This window comes from Astyanax mexicanus, chromosome 4 (genome assembly GCF_023375975.1).
Source record: "Astyanax mexicanus isolate ESR-SI-001 chromosome 4, AstMex3_surface, whole genome shotgun sequence".
NCBI lineage: Eukaryota > Metazoa > Chordata > Actinopteri > Characiformes > Acestrorhamphidae > Astyanax > Astyanax mexicanus.
In genome coordinates this window covers 26,398,154-26,423,108 of record NC_064411.1, presented here as the reverse complement: position 1 = coordinate 26,423,108, position 24,955 = coordinate 26,398,154, and the positions used below count along the sequence as shown (strand labels likewise).

Below are 24,955 nucleotides of genomic sequence, written 5' to 3'. Positions count from 1 at the left end.
GCAAGGTGCCCAAACTTTCCGCACTTGCGGCATAGTTTGGGCATACCTTGGTAAAAGATGTAACCGCGGTTTTCACCCAGCACTATCATAGACGGTATCTGTCTCAGGCCTAAGTAACTGCTCGGGTCTTCCCATTGTTTAATGGGAACTCGCCACGAGCAGTTCCAAATGCCGTCCTCGTCCAGAACCTTGATAGGTGGGCTTTTAACGGTACAGAATCTAGCCAGCCATGTAACAATGTCTTCTCCTGTTACGGTTTCATTAAACATTCTGACAATCACCACTTTATGTGAATTATCAGAAAGTTTTTCCACCTTAAACATGGAGAACTGGTCCTTAATATTTTCATAACGAGTCCAAAAATCTTTCAGCAGGGAAGCAGAGCGGAAGCTAACATCAAAACCTTTATTTCCGGGCAGAGTCAATAAGCAGTTCAAATCGGCAGGTGTAAAAGTGAGGGCACCTTGTAATAGCTTCCTGGAGAAGTCCAGACGGGACATCCCCAGAAGCTTACCCTCCACTTCTTTAAATACTAGGCGCACGCTGTGGTGCCTCCGCATGCCGGCACGAGCAGCCGACATGCTGAGAGGCACCGGGTGGCCTCGGTAAAAACCGAGCCTCAATAAAACCACTAAAACAATAAATACAATAAATATCTAAAATTCTAAAACAAATAAATTAAAAAAGGATTGTACTTACCGTGGGTGTTGGGGTTCTCCCCCTTCAGCCAAGATGGAATGAAAGCCGTCAGACGAAAACCCCAATGAGCCCCAGACGAAGCAGGATCAGAGCCTACTGCCTAAGACTCTTTTTGACCGAACCGGGACAAGTACAATCTTCTCTCGGGAGGCAAGGACCAGGGTCACAAAGACCAAGATCTTGCACCGCCAGAGAGTCGACCGCTGTCTTAGCCAAAAGGCCGAGAAGCGAAGTCAGTGAAGTAGTTGGAAAGCTCCACAGTGTCAGAGTATTGGGGTGGAAAAGAGTGGCCTGAACCAGGAGGACGTCAATATTGTGAGGTGTTATCTTGTGAGCGAGGTTTATTGAACCCTGGTCAGCATCCTCATGACAAGGCAATGTGAATCATGGGAGTTGAACTGATAGTGGGTGTAGATGGATGGAAAGTTACATTTCTGCAGTTGTGAATAATAAGTACATGGTAATGATTGTGACCGGTGGCATCTGGCTAAAGTTGTCCAAGTGACTGGTGGTAAAAATCACACCCACATTCAGTGCAGGAGAATCCACATACATATCCCACAGGTTAGTGCAGGACTATTTTAGCTTCCATAGGCTATGACAAAAGTCACGGGACCTGAAACTAGTATCTGCCCAGTGACCTTTGGCATGTCAGTGTATCTTTCTGTAGATCAAACTGATATAAAAACGCAACCTGTTAATTCAGTGAACAAAAATGTTTTAAAGGAGGTAGGTAAAGTAGAAGGTAGGCTCCTTTCTTCAGCTTTCATCAGTTAGTGAACTAAACTATGTCCTACACACAGTAGTGTCAGGCCAGGACTGATTTAAAACAGTCTGGGCCCCTGAGCAAAGAGTTCAAGGAGTCATGGTAAACAACCTTCTAGGAGCCTTTGTGATCAGGGGCCCTTTAATGGTATGCCCTGCTCTTCTCTAGGGCCTTCTGGTAGGGGCTCTCATAACCAGGGCCCTCTAAAAATATGAGCAGTGCCACAAAGCCTCATCCATTTTCATAAGGGGCCCAAAAGCATGGCTAGCCCCGCCCCCCAAGAGACCCTGGGGTTAAAGTCCCTAATAGTCAGAGGATCCATAAGATGGAGGGCCCTTGGAAATAAAAATATATTGTATCATAAATGTTAATAGGCATCGCAAAATGTTTTGAGCCAGACCTCAAGGGCCCCTGGGCACTGGCCCCACTGGCTCAGTCATTAATCCGATCATGGTGTCAGGTACCCCTGTTAAAGGTCCAGGCAGTGCGGAAGGTCCTGTGCTTGTCCGACTGCCTCAGGCAGAACTCCCTGCGAGGTGGCCACCATCCTCACACTGTTGCAGAGGTGGAACCGCCGCTCGTACTCCAGCAGCTGCCTCCAAAAGCCGGCATTGGGCCGGATGAACGGCCGGACCTCCAGCACCCGCTGGTACGCCTGCAGCAGCGAGAGTCCTTCGTTCTTTATGAGGAAGGCCATGACGAGCGCCGGAGACCTGCTCCTGCCCGCGGCACAGCACACCAGCGTGCTTCCACTGCGGTTCTGCTGGATTCTCTCGGCCACGCTGTCGAAGTGCTGAGCGAGGGGGGCGTGCGGCTCGTCACGGATGGGAAGACGCAGGAGGTCTATTCCTGCAGACTCCGGAAACGGCAGCTCGTCTGCAGCGAGGACCAGCAGAGTGACCTTCCTGCGGGCGAGAGCGGCCGGGTTCACAGCCTCCACACCGCTCAGGAACAGCGACGGTGTGATCTGAGAGATCGCCATTCAGTCTGGAAGCAGAAAATTTCAACATTTCAAAAAGTTACTATCTATAAATGTCGCACTAAAGTATTTATTTTGTCGTAGCATACACTAGTAACTAGAAAAGTCCTGATCTGATCCAGTCGCCCGAGCCCGAGGCGGATCCAGGCATATTTAAATGGATTCGAATGTGGCAATTTGAAGCCAGATCCTTTGTTTTTACCACTGTGTTTAAAACAGTGACTTCTGGTGTCCTTTTGGTGCCATTAACAGACATTATTCACAGTCTGTAGCAGTGAGGAGAGTTCTCAGAAGGACAGCACAGGACTCAGGCTCAGTACTATGGATGCAGACATAGCGAAACTGCTGGGTACCACTTAAACAATGTGGCCAGTCTGCATAGAGATGCATTCAAGCCTCGATCATCTGTTCATTGTTTAATGTTATAAAGGTGCACTCTATGTGTGTCAGCAGTAGATAGAACCACTCTTTAGAGTCTGAAGTCTGAACTGTGGAAGCATTTTGAACTGAAATATATACACAGGTGCCGAGAGTTTTTAGTGAACTGGGAAAATCTACAGGAAACTCTGAAGCTCAGCTCACTGGGATCAACTGAACCATTTTAAACTTTTTATTTCTTTTCACATTCTTTTTATTTAATTTTTTTATTGCTCTTACTTTTTACTTCTTAGTTAGTTATTATTTATGTTACCATTTATCACTTTTATAATTTTAAATATTTACTAATATTATTTTTTAATTGTTTAAATTATTGACTTTTATGTGATCATATATAATAACAGATTTCAGGAAAAAGGAATTTAAAATATTAGATAAGAAATTAGAAATAGGGAAAAAATATATATTATTCGTCTATATTAAATGTATTTATTTAAAGTGTGTTTTTTATGTTTCCCCCTATTTCTCCTTTCTTATCTAATGTTTTCAATTCCTTTTATAATGTAAACACTTGGCTGCATTTTAAATGAGGACACAGTCTACTACAGTCTTTAATTATTATAGAACTACAAAATGTTCGCATACGATCATCAAAAAACTCAACAACAAATAAAACCACCACCAGCACTCCATCCTTATAGCAAGATTATTATAAATTTAAAAACTGAATTCTATTATTCAACATTGAAATCAGGGGAGAGCGCGGACGCAGTCCCCCACTACCACAAATTCTGCAGTCGAGATTCCCACATTTGGGGAATTCGCAGGGGTCAGCACAGCCTCTGTGCAATGGCTGAGCCTCGCCCTGGGTGAACCACCTACATGATCATGGTGTCTCCCCTGCCAGGTAAGTATGAGTTCAGAACAGGCCGAGGAGAGGAGCCGCCGCCGGCTCTACTCTTCACTGAGAGGGTAAGTGTTGACAGTCATCACACAAAAACGTAGAAACATCTATAATCACGCGTTACAAACACTCAGCTGATAAAATATCAACTAAATAACGCAGAAATGTGTTTTCGTACCTAAAACACGCACGGTCCGCGACTCCCGTCATGCTTTGCGAGGGAACCTGGGCGCACAACGTCACGACGTCGGTGTAAACGCGGGATACGCGAAAGGGGGTCTCCCTCAGTCAGAGAACAGTGTTTTAATTACACTGTTATTATTAAACACGCTTTATAAACACCTTATACAAACGCTATATACTCTTTATAAACACTGATTTACTACAGATACAGAAAACCGCGTCTCTCTCTCGCCTTTTTTCTCCCTCAGCAGATTCGACACGGTCTCAGAACAGCGGTGTCAGAGCTACGCCCCGCAGCGGCCGCTGCTGGAAACGCAGAGCCGGGCTGAAGAGGCTGTGAAGCTCTAATTCTTAAATTATAAGTTATTTCATTTTACAAAAAAATAGATTAGTACAACAATCAGAAAAATTAAATAGGAGCGAACATAAATTATTTGCGGTGTCTGACACACAAAATTAAGATTTGACCCCCACCCCCAAAAAGAGGTAGAAACAATGGTTTGGGTGGTATTTTATATCTCATATTTATTATATTATATTTACTTTATATTTCATTTTATTATATATATATATTTTAAATGCCACAATATTTGTATTTCAATTTTTTTTCAAATCCCAATTTCTCGTTCGAACACAATATTTAATATAACAGTACCCATACCTGGGAGAATCTAGTAATACGATTTTAAACACCTATTAATCACAGAATATTGTCGTGATTAATCTGATTATTATTTTTTTTTATTAATCACTAATATGTATACAGCTCTGGAAAAAAATAATAGGAGAGTACTTAAAACGATGATGAGTTTCTTTGATTTTACCCAATTGAAAAACTCTGGAATAAAATCAAGAGGAAGATGGACGATCACAAGCCATCAAACCAAACTGAACTGCTTGAATTCTTGCACCAGGAGTGCAGGCATAAAGTTATCCAAAAGCAGTGTGTAAGACTGCTGGAGGAGAACATGCTAAGATGCATGAAAACCAGGGTTATTCCACCAAATATTGATTTCGGATCTTTTAAAACTTTATGAATATGAACTTGTTTTCTTTGCATTATTTGAGGTCTTTTAAGCTCTGCATAGTTTTCGTTATTTCGGCAGTTTCTAATTTTCTGCAAATTAATGCTCTACGTGACAATATTTTGATTTGGAATTTGGGAGAAATGTCCGACGTTTATAGAACAGAACAACAATGTTCGTTTTACTCAAACACACACCTATGAATTGCAAAACCAGATTAACAGATTCAGAAACTGAAGTGATCTCTTAATATTTGCCAGAACTGTGTATACAGTTAAATATATATATATCTGTCTTTAACCGATAGAGGGGGGTGCACCGTTCCCGGAGGTACTGCAATACCGGGTCGATGCGTGGAGTGGACGGAGCAAGCCCCTATTCCATCTCACTGTTCCAAAAATCAATTTAATATATGGTCCCCGGGTAGGGGACGTATCAGATATTAAACTGATAAGAACAGATACTACACTTGATCTTAGCCAAAAGGCCGAGAAGCGATACCCACAATGGTTCAGGACCAGGGGAGTCATTCCCCACATTACTGAACACGAGAACCGAAATATCTGCTGTTTATCCACCGCGGTCACCCACCGCCACACGGCACCGCTGATATACCCGCCCGTTCTCACCAGGAAAATACTGCACGGTCAACGGGTCCTCGCGCCGACACGCACACGATGGAGCATATGTTAATGAGCTCACTGACTGTCCAATCAGAAACGAGGATTCACATTTTTGAGTTTATAAATGTTTAAACGCTTACATTTTTAAATGTAGGTTTAAATACGATTAAAGACCCCTTAATACCGCCAAATAACCCCCAACACCCCACATATCCAGTCACACTAAAGCAGAACCGCTTCAAGAGACCGGTTTATAATTCAACTCAGCGGCCAGATGTGGAACTGCAGGGAAAATACAGAGACCCGCCGGGGTGTTCCGTCGAGTTATGTTACCCGTCGATACGTGCTTTCTAAAGGCACTGCGCATGCGCTGACCTACAGTTATTCATTATTTGTCGTGTTTATATTATAATAAATATATTTTTCTGTTTTCTTTTTTTGCATTAAACAACATGGACTCCCTGTCATTGCCACAAGTGTAAATCAAAATTAATAATAATAAATACAATAATTATTATAAAAAAAAATACAAAAGTAATTTGTAATGACCTCTCACGGCCACAACTATATGAACTGTACAATGATACAGTGATTTATGCTCTCCAAAGACTTACATAGACATCTACTGAGAACATGCTCTAATATGGTGCTTCTTTTGCATTTTTAAAGTTAAATGTACTACTAGGGTAGCACGGTTTGACAAGGTAGCATAACTCGACAGAACACCGGTTCCTCACTCAAAAAGAAACGAGCACTAAAACAACAACGAGCTATTTCTGAACATCGAGTTTACGTTGTTTTAAAACTGATTCAACATGACTCCATTAAACATGTAAATCTAGCGTATTCTATTCTTTATATTTTGCAGTGTTCCTGCAGTAAAGACATTTCTTTTAAAATTAAAGTTAGAAAAAATATTACAATAATAATATTATTTGTGGGAGCACCTTAAATGCATTAATGTCATTAATGTCAGAGCCCCAACCACTCAAAACATTTAAATTAATGTTAATTCAATGTCAGAATTTTATAACTATTACGCAATGTTATAAAATTCAGACATTGAATCAACATTCATTTAAATGTTCTGAATGGTTGGGGCTCTGATACACTGACACTGTTACACAATGTTAAATAAAGGTTATTTGATTAGTATTGGATTGGTAAATTAAGGGTGCTGATTGGTAAAATCGGGGAACAGATAATTAAACTGAGAGTATTTATTAATTTGAGAGAACAGATTGTCAACTTCAGAGAACAACTTACTTAGATTCCAGATAGCAAAGGGACATTGATTTAACAGACTAAACATCTCTGTGCTATCTGTGGCTGTTATTTATTAAATTAAGGGAATGGGTTGTTAAAATAAGTGAACGATTTACTAAAGTGATGGAATGATTTACTAAATTCAGAGAACAGATTATTAATGAAGGGGAATAAATTGAGGAAACAACTTAAACAGATTGAACAACTTACTAAACAAAGGAAACATCTTTCTAAATAAAGAGAAAAACTTACTAAAGTAAGAAAACTACTAAACAGAATGAAGAAGAGGCAAAATACAGTAAACAGGTAAACAGTTAAACTAAGCAAATAATTTAGGTCTTCAAATATAATTTTTCTAGCTTAATACTTCAGGTTCTACAAACATTTTTTTACATTTAGTATATAGTGTTACTTGCAATTGCAATTAATTGCAAGATCACTCTGGATTACTGTTTATCCCAGCTAATATGTTTGGTTAGTAGAACATTTTCTTTGAACGTTTAATTTGTCAAGTTTTCTGGATGTTCTTAGAACGTTTTATTAAACGTTTTAAACGATCTGGTAATGCCACTGAAATGTCATATGTGTCAATCCCCGTTTGCAGGTTTTATCATGAAATAACAGATAAACTCTAGAGGGGGAGTAATCCATGAATGGGGGTGAATGGAGCTAAAAGCTAAAACTTGAAAATAAAAATAATAATTAACTACTTGTTCTGAGTATTTCATTAATTCTAGAAAGAAGAATAATGTATTTTTTAATTTATCTTAAAAAAAAACAGGTTTTACACTGTAAAGCACTAGCATTACTGCTACTGTGAGCTGATTGGTTGGCGAGCTGATCCTGGAGATACAGGTAGAGCATGCTTAAAAGGCTTATAACTGGGGTTAAAAATAATAAAAAATATATATCTTTTTTTATTTTGCTTCATATGAGCCCGTTAATGTTTAATGTAGCCAGTTATTTAGTGTGAAAGTCTCAACAATTAAAGGACTCACGATTACAGCACAACCGGTCGTGTAGTGTGAACAGCACAACAAACTACTTCAATAGTGGTGTAGTGTGAACCTGGCATACAGCAGCTGAGTTTAGTGCTGCTACAGTATAATAAACCTGAGCTGAATCCAGCGTCTGTCCAGCTCTGGAGATCAGTCTAACCCAGCTAATCTAATCTAATACTGCAGATGTACTGATCTGATCCTGAGTAGAAACTGTAAAACAGCAGGACTGACCTGTATGAGTGGGTTTATCTGTGGAACTCGCTATAGCTCCTCTTCAGTACTGAGCTGAATCAGATCAGCTGCTGTTTATAAATAGCCAGGAGGAGCTGAAGGCACTGCAGCACTGCTGGAGCCCCCAGTGATCAAACCTGGTACTGCAGACCTGAGTCCTGCAGAAATGATATAGTTCTAATGTTTAAAGGAGCAGTCAGTAGGATATGAGCTAAGAAAAATTAGCTAGCCAGTTAGCTTACCTGTTCAGAAGAAAAGTAGCCAGCTCTACATGGGTCTTTTCGTCTTTTTAAACTCTTAAAGAACTCCGGTGTAAAATTGATTTTGGGTGAAGTAAAACATGATAGAACGCACTTACCTTTGTAGAATACCACACCAACACTCTCCTGCAGCTTTCTGAGATTCAGCAATTTTGTGCTCATAGACATATATATATAGATTCCACATAGCCTGCCTCTTGCCGCTGGCTGCTATGCCAGGAGGCAGGCTATGTGGAGTCTATCTACAGGGGTTGGACAATGAAACTGAAACACCTGGTTTTAGACCACAATAATTTATTTTTCTGACAGACAGTTCTGGTGGAATCAGGAGAGTTGAGGTGCACATTGAATTCTGCGTGATTTGGGCAGCCGTGGTTTTATGTTTCTTGGATAAAATCCGGGTTAGCACCCGAACATCCCTTTCAGACAGCTTCCTCTTACAGCGTCCACAGTTAATCCTGTTGGATGTGGTTGGTCCTTCTTGGTGGTATGCTGACATTACCCTGGATACCGTGGCTCTTGATGCACCATGAAGACTTGCTGTCTTGGTCACAGATGCGTCAGCAAGACGTGCACCAACAATTTGTCCTCTTTTGAACTCTGGTACGTCTCCGTTGTGTGCATTGCAATATTTTGAACAAAACCGTCACACTCTGCTCTTACTGGTGCAATGTGCAATTAATGAAGATTGAACACCAGGCTGGTTCAATTAAGCCATGAAACCTCCCATATTAAAATGACAGGTGTTTCAGTTTCATTGACCGTATATATATATATATATATATATATATATATATATATATATATATATATATATATGTTTGTCATTAGCAGTACAATGAGCGCGGCGCACGAAGCTGAAAGCTAGCGTTATAGAATGTAAACAGTGTTTTTTAAAGCTTCTTGTTTTTTTTTTTTATTTATTAATGCCTCATTTTAAATGTCAGGGCTCTCTGGTTTCTAGCAAGATGTGAAGCTACTTTGAGCCTGGATAACGGTGTAAAAAGCTATTTATCAGGGGCAAAATATGCCCTGCAGTGGCCATTATACAGAGTGCTGGGCAAAAAGCACAAAATTACTGGATCTCAGGAAGCTGTAGAAAAGTGAAGGTGGGGTATTCATCAAAGGTAAGTACTTTTTATCATGTTTCACTAACCAAAAGTCAATTTGGTTCTCCTTTAAGTCTTCTCCACCTTTCGAACTTACTGCCAATATTTACTCTCGTTTTTTTCCTATATGTGTAGCAGCTAAGGTTTCAGCTGAAGCCCGCTTGCTAGCTTCCATGCTGCAGCAATGATCATTTGATTTTTATAATTTGATTTCACCAAAAGTTTAAGTAATCTCCGATCACCATCATGCAAGATTTGTTTTCTCCGAACACATTCCTTCATTTAAGATATTTCCCCCCTGTCCTTTCACTTTTTAATAATGCGTTGGACATTTAACACAATATAAATCGTTTCAATAATTTGACTCTTTTTCCAGGACCAGAGGATGTGTCTTTTAACATGGTTGCTTAACAAATGAGAAGCTACTAACTGCATCAGATAGGGATAAATAAATTGTTGCCAGCTGAAACCCATGTAGTAATTATCCAATGGGAGACTCTTACCTATTTGCTTAGTAAAATACAATTGATGACCTTTTTGTGTGCTTGTGTTCGTGCAATCTTATTCAAACAACTTAAGACAGTATGACTTTTAATCATAATTATTTAATCACACATACATGTACATCATGCAGTCCCTCCAGAAAAAGATAACATCATCTAGTCCATCCCTCCCGTCCCGACCAGTCCTCTTTCAGCAAGAACCGTCCGTTTGTGCCCTTTTTCTCTTGGAATGATCCAGTGCTGTTCTCCATTGGTCACTCCTCCCCCCTCCTTTACTGGTGGAGTTACTCTTACACAGTAATAATAAGCAGCAAATTCTCTTCAAGCTTAATGCAAAGTATCGTGACAGTTCCGGCGAAGAGCTGATCTCTGTAGTTGGTAAATCAGCAGGAAGAAAATGTTTGGGGCTAATATACAGCCAGTACTCTAGCCCTCAAAATATTGCTGCAGGGCTTAAACCAACCAAACCTGGAGTGTTTATATGGGCACAGAAACCACTGCTAACCTTCAATAACATCAGCTAGCTACTCATTTCAGTCCCAGTGTGTAGAGTTCAGAAGTATTACTGCAAATCCTTCGCTCACGATTTGTGAAGAAATAGATTTAAATCATTAGAGGCTTACGGGTATGCGGAGATTACAGATAAAAGAGATGATGCCCTCGCTCTGTGGATTTACATTAATAGTGTCATTCGAACGGTTTATTGCTTTTCAGAGTCAACAGTATGGTCCTCAAACTACCTGTTGTGGTCATTACTGGTATTAAGATACAGGATTAAAAGATGGATCAGTATGTAGACTGTATCTGTTGCTACAGTATTGTGCAAACAGCAAAGACAACGAAAAATTGATTCAATCCCAAACAAATAATGACTAAAAAAAAAAAAAGAAGAAGAAGAAAAGTGCAAGCTGAGGAAACGGCCCGCCCACTAGATCATCTGCTAAACCGACTGGCTGATCGGCAACAGAGGCAGGACAGAATTAAATATACAGGGTGGAATGTAGGGCTGCTTGATACACGGAAAAAAAGACATTGGTATTTTTTTTTTCAGCAAAATGTAATTGGGATATTAATTAATACAGGAATCATAACCAGAAATTTCCAAAAGTCAATGATCCAAAGTCACACAGCTAATAATGCACTCAAGCCTAAACAACAGGTGATTTGAGAACCAACTGCCCCATATTTCTCCCTATTTTCTATTCCAGGTCAGAATCATCGAAAAGTCCCATCTGTAGGACAGGATCTTAAGTTCACGTTCCTGAAGAGACCATAAGCCATCAGTGATAACGCTTTAAAAACTGCATTAAAAGGAATCTTAAAGTGTTCACCTATTAATTCAACTCTGATTATTCACCACTAGAGTCCTTCTACTTTAACCACGCCCACCCACCCATTTCAAAATCATTAAGTTAATTTCTTACAAAGTAAAAACCATCAACCATTATCAGCTTCTTTATAACTGTTACAGTCTTTCTCTATGTACAGCAGAGCAGTAGTGGTAGATATAAAGATTCCACTCAAACGTTTCCCACCAAGACGACAGAAATCCATTACTTCATATGAACGAGTGGAGCCGGGACCGTCTTCTTTTAGGACCACCCCCCTCTCGAGTTCCAGTAGCTAAACACCAATTAACAAGTTCACTGAACGTAGTGGAACAGTGCGGAGAACAGCCGAACGAGTGTTTAATAGATGTGTGTTGTTTTAAAGATCTTCTCGTGTTTCTGTATGACTGACAAAACCACTGCACGCGACAGTTTCTCGATATGGTGCAGAGCAGCTGAAGGACGAGTACAACCGACCGCAAGAGAGGAGGAGTTAACTGCGGTACATTCACGACTCTCGTTTAGGGTTGTGTGTTGTTTTGGGACCAGTGCTGCGTTGCGTTTTATTTCTATATACTTTTCTTATGTGTTTTTTGTTTTTGCTATTTTGTGCACACATGTACAAGTGTTCATGAAACGATCAGCTGTTTTTAACAGAAGGAAAATAAAGTGGGGAGTGGATCTGTACAGCCCATGATTATTTGTATTTAAAACTTTTCCTCAGATGCGCTGGGGAGGGATCATGTTAATGGAATGAAAGGGTTCCATGGCGTCATCGGCATTCTGCATTTTCTGTGATGAGCAAGCAGCACCTCGCCTTCAACTGAGGACACAAAGAGAGGAGACGACACATTAAAAAAAAGATTCAAAAACAATTAAAAACAATGAATTTCTTTTTTTCATTATTTCTAATACACAACTGTCATACCACAGTTACTAAAAAAGCTAGTTAGTTAAACCCCCTTCTCACTAGGACCCCCGCCCCCCCATACCTAGTAATGCTCCCAACTCTTGGAGGGAGAAAACCAGTGCATGCCTCGTCTGATAGAAGTGAAATCAAACTCAAAGCCTCTCCGCGTTGCCTATATCCTTCTATATATAGGAAAGGATATATACTGTATCCTTCTTGTCTATAATGTTAAAAATTAGAGTAAATTTACAGTATCCATTCCTGGAAGCATATTGTAATAGGATTTTATCCCTTGTGGTAATGAATCATACAATCCCTGCCTTAGTTATATTACTGGTTATAAAGCTTTAACTTAGAATCCAGGTACAGTTTTATGTGGACTACATACAGAAATGTATAAAACTAATAAAGCACGTTTTATTAACAGACATCTTCGTCACTTAAGTGCAAATTATATATATTCAGTCCCAGATCCACAGTACGGGAGATGAGTGAGGGAACTTGTTTGGGAAAAAAAGTAAAATGTGACTCAACAAAACTCAAAATTAAAACATGAACTTTTGCATTTCACTACTTTACACTATATTATATAAAATGCTCCTGTTTGCTTAGTTTTAAGTAGGTATCGGTAAAATACATGCACTTATACTCAACTGAAGGAAAAATAAATAAAAAGGTATCTCTAGTTTAGTTTTAACTTCACAAACCTCTTCTCTTGTTTGTTGGAACCTCCCCCTCTGATAGCAGCTGGTTGGCTGTTCTGGAAGAGGGTGCCGCCCCCTCCTCCACGAACTACGTTGGGGTGTGTGGGAGAGGCTACAGGAGGCTGTCCTGGACGGATGGGTTTAGCTGGAAAAGAGGTAGAGAGAGAAAGTGAAAGTAGAGTTGAGGGTTGATAAAGCCTCTGAAGGAAAAGAATACGAAAAGCTGCACTGTGATCAACATTTTTCTGCCTCTACAAAATATATTAAAAGTCATGAAATCCCAGTAACTAAAAAACTGCAGGAATTCGTCAGGAAACAGGAGGAAGATGTGTAGAGAAACAGCATTTTGACAGTACTACATTAAATTAAAGCCACATTAAGACCACAGAAAGCCAGTATTCTACGTTACCTCCGCTGAAACTGCTATTCTAGTCCTGCACAGCTCATATGTTTCAGCTGGATAAACTGGACAGTTTATGAAGAGAATAGAGTATAGAATGTCTTTTTTTTTTAAATGCTATTTATTATTGTATATAAAGCACTGTTCTGAACTCTATAATGAAAATCGACAGTAAACATGCATGAACAAATGCTGCTGAACACTGTATTTCATGTAATTTATGTTAGTAAAAAATTATGTGAATCTGCAGTTTTATTTTTTTGGCTCCTGGCAGCACTGTATAATTCCAGGGTTGCCAGATTGAACATGATTTTGCAAAAAAACACTGTGGCAAACACTGCAAATGGTGCTAAGGGTCACAAAACGCCTGCGTGTGTAAATGTGCGGTGCCAGCGTTGGTGTTTGATGCACTGCAGGTTAGATTATTAACGTTAACTTTTCAACTGTAAATGCTGTCTAGCTAACTTCTCTAACTCTCTTCTCTCCCAGTGTTCATTACTTCTCTCTGTACCCTTATTGTTGTATTTTTTGTATTCCCCATTTTATATAAAGAGCCCTCTCCACGTTTAGTAATAGTTAGTTGATGAAAATGTTGAAAATATATGCAGCAGAAAGAGTGTGGAGTATCAGGAAATATCAAAAGGCCTTTAACATGTCTAGAAATTTGGAAGGATTTTCAGACACATACATTGTAGTTCTTCCACTAGTGCACACAGTAGAGTGTGTTCCATGTAGACTCACCGATCTGTGCGGAGTGTCCGCGGCGGGCCATGTTCTTCGCCCTCACGGCTTCTTTGATGCGGTCCACTTCCTGCTGGTAGCGTTTGCGGTCCCGTGCTGCATTTTCTTTGGCCTCTTTTAGAGCCGTCTCAAGAGCCTTCACCCTCTCGGCCGTGGCCCGCAGGCGCTTCTCCAACTTGGGCAACTCGCAGCGCAGATCTGCGTTATCCCGCACCAGCTGCAGAGACCGAGAGACACGTTAGAACATAGACGCTCTGCAGGACTAATCAGCCAATTAGAATAAAAAAGATAAAATTTCAAGCATGCAATATACGCAAGCTTTAAATACACTATAATGACCAAGTGTTTGTGGACACCCTTCCTAATGAATCAATTCAGCTACTGTAAGTTACACCAATCACTGACATAGATGTCCAAATAAACACAGCTTATGTAGTTGTGTAGCCCTTTTAGAGAAGTGCTGTCAATAGAACAGGAGTCACAGGAGCAGACAAACCAAGAGGGTTTTCACACCTGTAGCTGGTTTCTCTGGTTTCTCCCACAGTTTGGTTTGTTTTTACACAGGCAAAACCTAAACATACTAAAATGTGCACCAAAGAGTGCATCGTCTCATCTGATGGGAGCAACAAAGTAAATATAGTAAGAAGGTTCTGTGTTTTAGGCAAGTGTGCATATTTGTGCAGCGTGAAGCTGCTTTAACACTGAATTTGGAAAAGTTTGCTGCTGCACTTTTTGCTCAAATAAAAGGAGTATGTTTGATGGTTGGATTGGGATCGAGACCGGATCACATTCACTTCACAATTAAACTGCTCTGGAGTTCGTTTGGAACCAGATCGAGATGGGTCTGGATCTAAGTGTGATTACTGTTTCTACACCATTTTCCAGGACATTAAAAAACATTTACTTTCCTTTTGTTTTTTTTAATTAGATCCTTAATTTTAAAACAAATCATAAATGAGCAGGTGTCCCAACACTTCACTAGTTCATAAAGTATATACACATTGAACACTTGTCTGTAAGGGCGTATTTTACCTGCTTGTGGACCTTGGTGAGTTGTTCTAGATTGTTCTCCAGAAAAGAGATCTTCTGCTTCTGTGCTGCGCTGCCACCCGTGTCATCAGAGTCCATTTCTGCACTCTGTGGATATACAACAATGAGTTACACCAGGGGTTCACAGACTTCTGCAATCTGCATCCCACTTAACCCCACACAAAATGTGTAAAATTAACACTTTTAGATCTACACTAATCAAGAACATCAATTAATGCAGCCTACTGAACTGATCACAACACACTTGAAGAGTCACAAAATATTTTGTTATGAAAAACCCTGTTTTAAGCCATTTATCCATAATGAGTACAACTCATGCAATTCTATGACAAAACAATTCACCCAGACTCACACCAGTATTAAAGTAACTAGCTTCCTAATCCACTGGCTAACTTTACAAGTCATGTGACTTAACTATGTCAGACCAATTGGCAAGCTTGAACTAAGTATAATGATTTATTTTTTGCAAATAAATTACTATTAGTCACATATTAAAATTACGTGTTTTGAAATATGTATAGGATTTTTATTTTGCAGATTTTTCTGTGAAGCTTTAGGGTTTTTTTTTTGAAAAATGTATGTTTTATTGCATGCAATAAATATTCTGCAGTTAAGTATATTGGGAGGTTTGCTACATTAAGTTGCTTTTATGTTACATTCCTTATTTTACTACATTATGTTTATTATATACAAAATGCAGTCTTTGTACATTTTTTTCAGCTGTTTACAAAATCAGAAAAGTGTTTTTACTGAATGCTTGCAACTGCTACACGTAATGCAAGTTCAATTTTAACATTCATTGGTAAAGTACTCTAAAAATGTTAATTTAGGCCCATATTGTCCATCCCTGCAGAGTCTGGAGACACCAGTACCTTTTTCACCCGGGTCGCCAGATCTTGAACAAAGAGTTTCCGAAGGTTGTGAAGAGTCTGAAGTTCTTTGGCCTTACAAAGAAAAGGACAAAAAATAACCAAAAAATATCTACATTATGAGTTACATTAAAACTGCACCAGTAATTTCACCACCACGAACATAATCATCATAATTAACAAGAAACAAAAACTCACCACGGTCTCCTCCAGCCCCTTCAGGTCCTGCCTGGCCTGCTCCCTGCGATCCTGCATTACCCTGTTATACACCCCACAGACACACCCAGACACAATTTACAATAAATTTCACGATATTCTGTCAGTCATGAAGCTAGATTGAGACAAACTTTTATTATATGAAATAAAACCACACAAGTCTTATTAAATACACTAAAGTATAATGAATGTGTGCTGTGTGTGAACATACGTGAGGTCGTGCAACTTGCGACTCTTCTCCTGATCAGCAGATTTGAGCTTCTCGTGCTCGACCCGCAGACGCTCCTGCTCCAGAATAATCTTCTGATTTAGACTAAAGAGAGACAGACAACATAATACATCAGAAACATAGTTATCCATAAGAAGAGTCCAACTGTTCAACCTGCCCTTCACTGTCAGGCAAATCAGATGTGTCAACACACAACTATATCAAAGGTTGCAGTACCGGAGACAATGTTTTAAGGTTTTAAACTGCAGTTAAAAACCAGTTACAAACTCTGCCAGTAACTCCAGCATCAGATCTATAGTTTACTTTAGAAAAATAAAAATATTTTCTTGTCTTTTTTTGTAAAATGCATTATTGAACTTACTAAAATAAAAGGAATAATCAGAACAAGTAAATCATTCATATTTTTAATTCAAGTTTTTAGCTTTTATCTCCATTCACCCCCATTTATAGAGGACTCATTCGTGGGCTTCTCTAGTGTTTTAATTGATATAACAAGGGGAGTGAAAAGGGGTCAGATTCTCTATAAACAGCTCTGGTAAAACAGGAGATGCTTTTGAACCTGTAGTCTCTCTTTCTACATGATCCCACTGGCTGTGGGTAGCCGCTGCTTCTGACTCCCAGTCGCAGACTGGGTCAGATATCTAGCACTCCCTAATATTTGACGGGCATCTGCAACTCAATTTAGTGCCGAGTGATCCCCGATTGGCCTCCAAGCTGGAAAAAAAAAAAAAAAAAAAAAGTCTGCGACTAAAAAAACTGGGCTAAACTTGCGTAGTGTGAACCAGGCATTAATGGCAACATTATAAAAAAAATATCAAATCTTATTTGCCTGCAGTCTAAAACACAACCAAAGAGCCTGTCACACGCCTGTCCTTTAGTGAAATGTTTTCCTGGGTGTAACAAATAGAGAAACGCATTGGAACGTACTCCTGCAGTTCTGTGATTAACTTCTCCTTGCTGTCCAGTTCATCTCTCAGGCTGCTGATCTGCTTCTGATGAGCTTCTCTGTGACTCTGTATCTGTTTCTCTACGGCCTCCTGTAACAAACACACAGATATGCTTACCATAAAAGTTTCAATTATAATTACTAGTAGGTTAAGAATTTCATACACAATTCGTTCACTTAATCACATTCAAGAGGGGTGTAACAATACATGTATTTTTCCCAAATCAATATGGTCATGTCTTATGGTCATGGTTACAGATTTAGTTTAGTTTTTTGCGCCCGTTGTACTGTCCATATACCAAACTGGTCTGTAAAATAGATTTGTTACTTCTTTGCTTTAGATTATCTAACCGGATGTAACAGTGTGTGCATCCTCACCTTCACCTCGTTGGTGCTCTGTATCTCGTTCTCCTTTTCCAGGGCCTGGACTTTCTCTATAAACATAAATGCAGAATTAAAACCACAACCTTCAGAGTCCTGTAACACTGTACAATTGGTGCAGGTATGAGAAAATAATGTGAGGAATCATTTCTGTGGTTTCAGTTCTTTAACTGAATGTGTGCGCACATGTTTGTACCTTGAGCACTGATTTTGACAATCTCTTCATTGAGCAAGTCCACGTTTTCCTCCAGCTGCCTCTTCTTCTGCTCCACGTTCTGCAGATACTCCGTCAGAGACTTGATCTTTGCCTCATGCTAAAAAAAATAGGAGAGCAAAAGTGGGAAAAATACGATCTCACGATAATGATCTGGTGATACTTTGATTCTATGATACCTGATAGATCACAAGACAATTGCACAGCATCTCTGTGTTACTCAAGAGGATAAAATACTAATACCTATTCACTTGATTAGCTTAATCATGTAAAGTTATGAAGCAGTAACTTTAGAAAGTGAAACTGGGGGCAAGTTTTAGGGAGTTTAGTGCGCCTATGTTTCAATGGAAATATTTGACACCACATATCGATCCAATCAAATACAATATGATATATTGTGGTTTTGATATATTGCCCCACACCTACATACCTTCAGCAATTAATCAACATAATCACCACTGTCGGTTATAAAGACAAGAGTGGGGGAAAAAAAGAAAGAAAGAAAGAAAGAAATTATAGTCAATTATAAGTCAATATCAGTGTGGACTAATTGTTTGTTTATAACTGCACCGCACTACAGTGTGCTGGGGACAGAATCAGTGAGAGAGAGAGATAGGGCTGCTCACTCAGCTCACACAAAAATACATTTAATTAAGATATAAAGCCTAAGTTTTATATTAGAGTTTCATCTGTCATTATTTAATTTGCTATGGGAACTGGAGCAGGTGAGGTCAGATTAGTCAGATTATATATGCGCTGTATCACGGAGACCAGTGGACCGAGCTCCTTTATTTTACTTGTTTTATTACTGCGAGTAATGCCATAAATGTGCTTTGTAAGTGTAATACATCCAGAGTGAGTCCGAAAGTGTCCTGTGCTTTATGTGCCTCTTGTCATTGTGTTGTCCGTGTTGGAAGTGTTTTAGTTCACACTGGGCGGTGGTGGGCAGATTACGACGGAAGTTGGGGTCAAACTCGGTGCCGTAATTTAAAAAAATAACGCATTACTGGGTCCAAATAAAATGCATGCATTACGCCTTAATGCATTAAGTTTAGATCAAGGGATTGTGGACTACAAACTCTTTTTTTTCCATGTGTCCCTTAACTGTTTTAATATATTTATTTAACTTATTTATTACACTGTTCTTTATAATTACGAAAAAAATAAAGAAACATTATAGGATAAGTTTTAATTGGTACTGTACATCCTACACTGAATGCCTGCATGTCATATATAAAATAGTGGTAAACTAGTTCACACAATTGTTGGAATTGTTGTGTTCTCAGCGTCAGATCCCAGAACTGGCAGGGACGAGGACAGTGTGTGTGTGTGTGTGTGTTAGTTACCTGGGAGATCCGTAACTGGCAGGCAGCCAGCTCCTTCTCGTTCTCGTCCATCTTCTTGTTGCTCTCAGACTGGCTGCTCTCCAGCTGCTTACAGCGCTTTACCATGGTCTTCACCTCCGACTTCAGCTTGCTGATGTACAGCCTGGCCACAGTAAACTCCTCATCAATCAACCCACTGCCCTCATGCTGCTGCAGAAACACAGGAGAGACAGGAAAAAGAATTAGTGCTTGTGGACGTGATCTAGACGAGTCCTCTTACATAAATGAAATTTCCTTAGAATTTTGACCAGCACCACAAATGTGGTAATTGTGTGTGTTCAAGCTAAATCATGTAAAAAACGCTCAGCGTAATGTAACGCAGGATTTCTCAACCAGTGGGCTGTGAAGTGCTCTCTAGTGGTCCAAAGCCCATCCTCAGGAGGAGGCAATGATCTGCAGTTTCCGGGTAACCTCACTATTCCCAGACAGGAATTAAACCTAGTCCTGGACTACACAGCATTTTTCATTGAAAGAAAATTATAGTCTAAGACTAGGCTTAATCCAGGGAGCTATCAGATAGTGGTTTGTCTTACATAGCTTGTTTATTAAAGTAAACACTCAGATTACAGTTCAGTATACTAACCTCTGAATGACAAAAGAGCTAGCACTGCGGTTAGCAGCTAATGCTAATACTGCTCCAGTCTCAGTGCTGGAGAAACTTCACTAAAACTCCTGTATAAAGCTGTACTTCAGCGGAGTGGCTTTACTGCTTCTTTATACCTGACTGTTAAAATTAATACCAGATTATAAAGACGCAATGATAATTTTTTTTGGTAAAAATGAAAGGATTTTGAATGCGCCTTATAGTGAAAAAAAGACATTATTCTTGAAGCTGCTTTTAAAAAATATTTTTTTCATATTTACCTTTACATCATTGCTGCCTACAGCGATGCCAATCTCAGCCAGGTCCTTAAGCAGAGACGACATCATCTCAGTCACTCGCTTCTTCTGGTGATTGGTCATCTCCTTCAGCTTCTGCAGCTCTGAGTCTATAGAGGTTAGGATGGTCTGAGAGACAGAGAGAGACAGAGAGAGGCACAGCACAGAGAAAGACAGAGAGAGAGAGAGAGAGAGAGAGAGACAGATAGAGGCAGAGAGATTAATTTCCACTCTGATTTCAGTTTTTTGACATTTGTATTTCTACACACAAACACATTCTCTCCCTTACAGATTTCTGGTTCAGCTCTTCACTGAGGGCTTCAAACTCCTTGGTCTTGTCTTCCACCTCCTGGCTCTTCTGATCGTAGTTGACAGCGAGCTCCTCCAAAGCCTGAAGAACCTCCTTCACCTCCTCCTTGGACGCCTCGTTCTCCAGCTGTAAACGGGTCAGCTCCGTCTGCAGATTATCGTGGTCTCGCCGTGACGAGGCCAACAGCTAGCAGCAACACACACACGTTAAGAAACATTCTATATCACACTGAATTCCATATCATATAATAATGCACAATATTATCACTATAACTTAATTCAACTTAATAAAAAGAATTTGATAGTAATAATAAGAGCATTCTGTCTCAAAAGTAGTCGAGTGATTTTTTTTTATATTTAAGCTCCTCAGGTCCTAATTTTATAAAATCAGTTGACCTGAGGACGACAGGACCTGTTTTTACACAGATACTAACCTCCTCCTGATCCAGCATTTGTTGCTTGAGTTTCTCTACCAGCTGAGACTGCTGATTAATCTCATCATCCTTTGAAGAGGAGAAAAAAAAAAAAAAGAAGTTAGCAGAATTTAGCTGTAAAATTATTGCATTATCAACACTACACACGTCCTCTTTGTGCTTACTTTGTCATCCAGTTGTTTGTAGAGCTTGGTGAGCTCTGCCTCACACTTGTCCCGCTCCCCGTCAGTGAGGCGGACTCCAGGTACTCCAGGAACAGCAGGTATTCCCGGTGTGGAGGCTGGTTTGTCGTTATTCACAACGTTATCCAGAACCACAGCGTCCATGTTAGCCTTCTCCTTATCATACTGCTCGTCCACAGGAACCGTCTCACCTGAACAACACAGACAGCAGCTGTTAACACAGTGTTCACATTAAAGGACATGCAAATCATTCGTATGGAGTTTAGTAAGTGTATTCCTCACCATTCCTCCAGCGGTTCAGTTCATTCTCCAGCCATGTGATGGTGTTACGCAGGACCTTGTTCTTCTCCTTCTCTCTTTCATATTTCTTCTTCCACTGTTCTGCTGTCAGCTCCACGTTCACACACACAGTGTTCTTAATCGTCTTCGCTCTACAAACAAAAGCAAACAACAAGAGTGAACAAGAGTTTAATGGTCTTTGGATTGGTTGAATATGGCCTTTGTCTTCCACAGATCCAGGTTTCCATTCAAACATAAAAAAAAAAAAGTTACATATACAAGTTTATTCATTTCCGGTTTTGTCCAGTATTTTTCCTAATATTCCTTATAAGGGTGTTTTTCTCTGCCATGTCCCAGTTCACTAGCCGGGGCAGCGGTAATTTAGCAACAACTACTGTATTTTTCCCACTATAAAGGTGCACTTTCAACCTTCGAAAAGCTGTGTGTACACAGTACCCAATCAACTATGTGCCAGTTGATAAAATTGCAACTGTGTGGAGTATAGCTCAGTAAAGGTTAACGGAGAAACGTTTGGCATGAGTGTTACAGTTAGTTGTTGTGTACTCTAAATATATTGTAAATAGTGAGAAATAAAAATTAAACAAATAAAAGCATATTTAATAATGTTACTGTCTAATAGCTTGATGAGTCGTCGTTTATTCCATTGGTCCTTTTCCCAATTTGGTCTTACTGATATTCTGACTTTTACTCCTGACCTTTAGCTCATTCTAGCCTTTTCTGTTTGATTGTTTTTTTTTTTTAATTATCTTTTTATTGAATTTTTTTTTCTTTTTCCCAGGGACAAACAAGAGTATGTCAAAGCCGTTACACACCAGGTTACATTCTGCGTAGTTCACAGGTTAATAGATAAATAGTAGTAATAATAAAACAGAAAAGGAGAGAACAAAGAAGAAAAATAAAAAAAATAAAAATAAAAATAAAATAAAATAAAAATAATAATATTATATATATGTATACATACATGCATATACACATACATACACACATATACAATTATTTATAATAGTAATGAAACAAAACTTGCATAACTTTTAGACTTTTAGACAGGGCATATGAAGTTTCAAACACAAGATTATTAAAAAGGGAATACAGACAAATAATTAAGGTATGGGGTAACTACTTTTACATTTCCAAGTACTCACACAAGGGAGACCATACTTTCCAGAATTTTTGTGAGTTATGATGTAGATCAAAAGTTAATTTCTCCAGAGGTAAAAACTTAGTTACTTGTGTTAACCACATCTTGACTGAGGGTACTTCTGGTTTAGACCATAACAGCAGTATGCACTTTCTTGCCAAATACAATAGTGTGTTCAGTGCATACACATTATCAGAATTCAGTGTATTCGGGTACAAGTTCAACAGATAGAGGCCTGGTGACAGTTCAAGTTTAAGTTCCCATATCTTCTGTATAACAGTGTGGACTTCTTTCCAATAAGCTAGAACCCGGTCACATTTCCAAAACATATGCATGACAGAACCAACATCATTTTTACATTTAAAACATAAGTTAGACACGTTGGAAAACATTCTATGTAGACGTACAGGTGTTAAATAAAAACGGTGGATGAACTTGAAATTCTGTTCCTGCTGAGCTATAGAAGTGCATTTGGGAAAAGTTTGTTTACACACCCGGCTCCAATCTTCATCACTAAAAGATGTAGCTAAGTCTCGTTCCCACAGGGTTCTTAAAGCGTTAAAAGAGGAAGTTTCTGAGTTTGACAGAAGTCTATAGAAAACTGAAATCATGCCTTTGAGGTTGTTGGGGGATGTTAACAGCACCTCTACCTCTGTAAGCTGTGTTTGGATTCTACCTTCTTTTTTCAAAGACTCGTAAAGATGTCTCAGTTGTAAGAATTTATAAAACTCTTTATTTGGAATATCAAAACATACTTTAATATCCTCAAATGGTCTAAATATGCCTTTAGCAACTAACTGTGAGAAGTTTATTATACCTCTTGGTCTACATCCCAGAGAGCAAATATTTCTAATGTGTGGAGAAAGATCGGGATTAAATGCAAATGGGGACCATAGCGATAAATCAGATGGAATTTTTAAGTGTTTTTTAATGTCCTTCCAAACCATAAGTGAATTTAGGACTATGTAATTCTCTATGGTAGGCTGTATCTTGTGTTGATTGTGGATAAATAGTAAAGAATTAAGTTGTTGTGGTCGGCATGCATAAGATTCAATGGTTATCCACCGTGAGTCACTCCGGTTCATAGACCAGCTCATCATCTGTTTTAATTGGGCAGACCAGTAATAAAATTGCAAATTAGGTAACGCTGCCCCTCCCATTTCTTTAGGTTTAAAGAGAGTCAGTAATTTGATTCGTGGCTGTTTGTTATTCCAAATATATTTAGAGAACAAATTGTTGATTTTTTTGAAAAAGATAGGGGGTAAATGACACGGAAGGTTCTGGAACAAGTAGGTCAGGCGAGGGAGTAAAGTCATTTTGATGGTGTTTATTCTTCCAAAAAAAGAAATAGGTAGTGCAGACCAGTTGGCCAGGTTTTGTTTAATCTTTTTGATTAGAGGGGAATAGTTTCTTTCGGCGAGTTGTTGCAGATTGGGTGTGATACTTATTCCTAGATATTTAAAAGATTCTACCGTCTGAAATGGATAGTTTTGCATGGTTCCCGGTGGGGTATTGAAGCACATCGCCATTGATTTATTAAAATTAATTCTGTATCCTGAAAACTTACTATATTGGGAAATTATGTCTAGAATTGCTGGCATTGAAGATTGTGGATCAGATAAATATAATAATACATCGTCTGCGAATAGTGATATGTGATGATCTTCTCTATCTATCGTTATCCCAGATATTTTATCTCTTGACCTAATCAATTGGGCCAGAGGCTCTATCGCTAGTGTGAATAGGAACGGAGAGAGAGGACATCCTTGGCGACAGCCTCTGCGGATTGGGAATTTTTCAGATAGCAAGTTGTTTGTGTTAACTGAAGCCATGGGGTTTGAGTATAAAAGTTTAATAAGTTTGATAAAGTTAGAGCCGAAATTGAATTTTTCTAATGCCGCAAATAAAAACCTCCATTCGACCCTGTCAAAGGCTTTTTCAGCATCTAGAGATATGATAATTGCAGGGATTTTGGTTCCATTAATATGATCTATGATATTTAATAAACGCCTTAAATTATCTGAGCCGTATCTGAATTTAACAAAACCGGTCTGATCTGGGTGAATTAGTTTTGGGAGCAGAGACTCCAGTCTACGAGCAATTGTTTTTGCAATAATCTTAAAGTCGACATTGAGTAGACTAATTGGTCGATATGATGAGCATTCTAACGGGTCCTTTTCTGTTTTTAAAATCAAGCTGATAATAGCCACGTTCCATGACTCAGGAGTTATGTTTTTCTCCAGCATCTCATCAAAGACTGGCATAAGAATGGGATTTATCTCGGGCCAGAAGCTCTTATAGAATTCTAGAGAGTAGCCATCCTGTCCTGGGGATTTTCCAGAAGTCATGGCTTGGATAGCCTCCCAGACCTCCTCTGATGTAAACGGAGCACTTAGAGACTCTGTATTTGACT

The 24,955-nt window shown here is 39.2% G+C and overlaps 2 protein-coding genes and 2 non-coding genes across 4 annotated transcripts in view; all 4 read right to left on the bottom strand.

The window, feature by feature from the left end:
• Window positions 1–953: 953 nt before the first annotated feature.
• LOC125801666 (dual specificity protein phosphatase 14-like) lies at window positions 954–2,448 on the bottom strand. Its single transcript, XM_049478462.1, has one exon. It carries the CDS (start codon window positions 2,445–2,447, stop codon window positions 1,935–1,937), a length of 513 nt encoding a protein of 170 aa, XP_049334419.1. The 5' UTR covers window position 2,448; the 3' UTR covers window positions 954–1,934.
• A 1,125-nt stretch (window positions 2,449–3,573) lies between these two features.
• Window positions 3,574–3,737, bottom strand: LOC125802072 (U1 spliceosomal RNA). Its single transcript, XR_007439035.1, has one exon. It is a non-coding gene; the product is annotated as a U1 spliceosomal RNA (small nuclear RNA).
• A 1,505-nt stretch (window positions 3,738–5,242) lies between these two features.
• LOC125802078 (U2 spliceosomal RNA) lies at window positions 5,243–5,433 on the bottom strand. Its single transcript, XR_007439041.1, has one exon. It is a non-coding gene; the product is annotated as a U2 spliceosomal RNA (small nuclear RNA).
• Window positions 5,434–10,009: 4,576 nt separating this feature from the next.
• LOC103038215 (kinesin-1 heavy chain) overlaps window positions 10,010–24,955 on the bottom strand; it is a 37,372-nt gene continuing 22,426 nt past the window's right edge. Inside the window, exons 11-26 of the mRNA XM_007240943.4 lie at window positions 21,387–21,535; window positions 21,087–21,295; window positions 20,923–20,991; window positions 20,469–20,675; window positions 20,165–20,308; window positions 19,262–19,450; window positions 17,898–18,015; window positions 17,699–17,754; window positions 17,302–17,411; window positions 16,357–16,458; window positions 16,128–16,188; window positions 15,933–16,004; window positions 15,043–15,147; window positions 14,011–14,227; window positions 12,873–13,014; window positions 10,010–12,078 (exon numbers count right to left, since the gene is read on the bottom strand). Of these exons, the coding sequence (XP_007241005.3) occupies window positions 12,075–12,078; window positions 12,873–13,014; window positions 14,011–14,227; window positions 15,043–15,147; window positions 15,933–16,004; window positions 16,128–16,188; window positions 16,357–16,458; window positions 17,302–17,411; window positions 17,699–17,754; window positions 17,898–18,015; window positions 19,262–19,450; window positions 20,165–20,308; window positions 20,469–20,675; window positions 20,923–20,991; window positions 21,087–21,295; window positions 21,387–21,535 (1,954 nt within the window). The 3' untranslated portion in view covers window positions 10,010–12,074. The remainder of the gene's footprint in view (window positions 12,079–12,872; window positions 13,015–14,010; window positions 14,228–15,042; window positions 15,148–15,932; window positions 16,005–16,127; window positions 16,189–16,356; window positions 16,459–17,301; window positions 17,412–17,698; window positions 17,755–17,897; window positions 18,016–19,261; window positions 19,451–20,164; window positions 20,309–20,468; window positions 20,676–20,922; window positions 20,992–21,086; window positions 21,296–21,386; window positions 21,536–24,955) is intronic.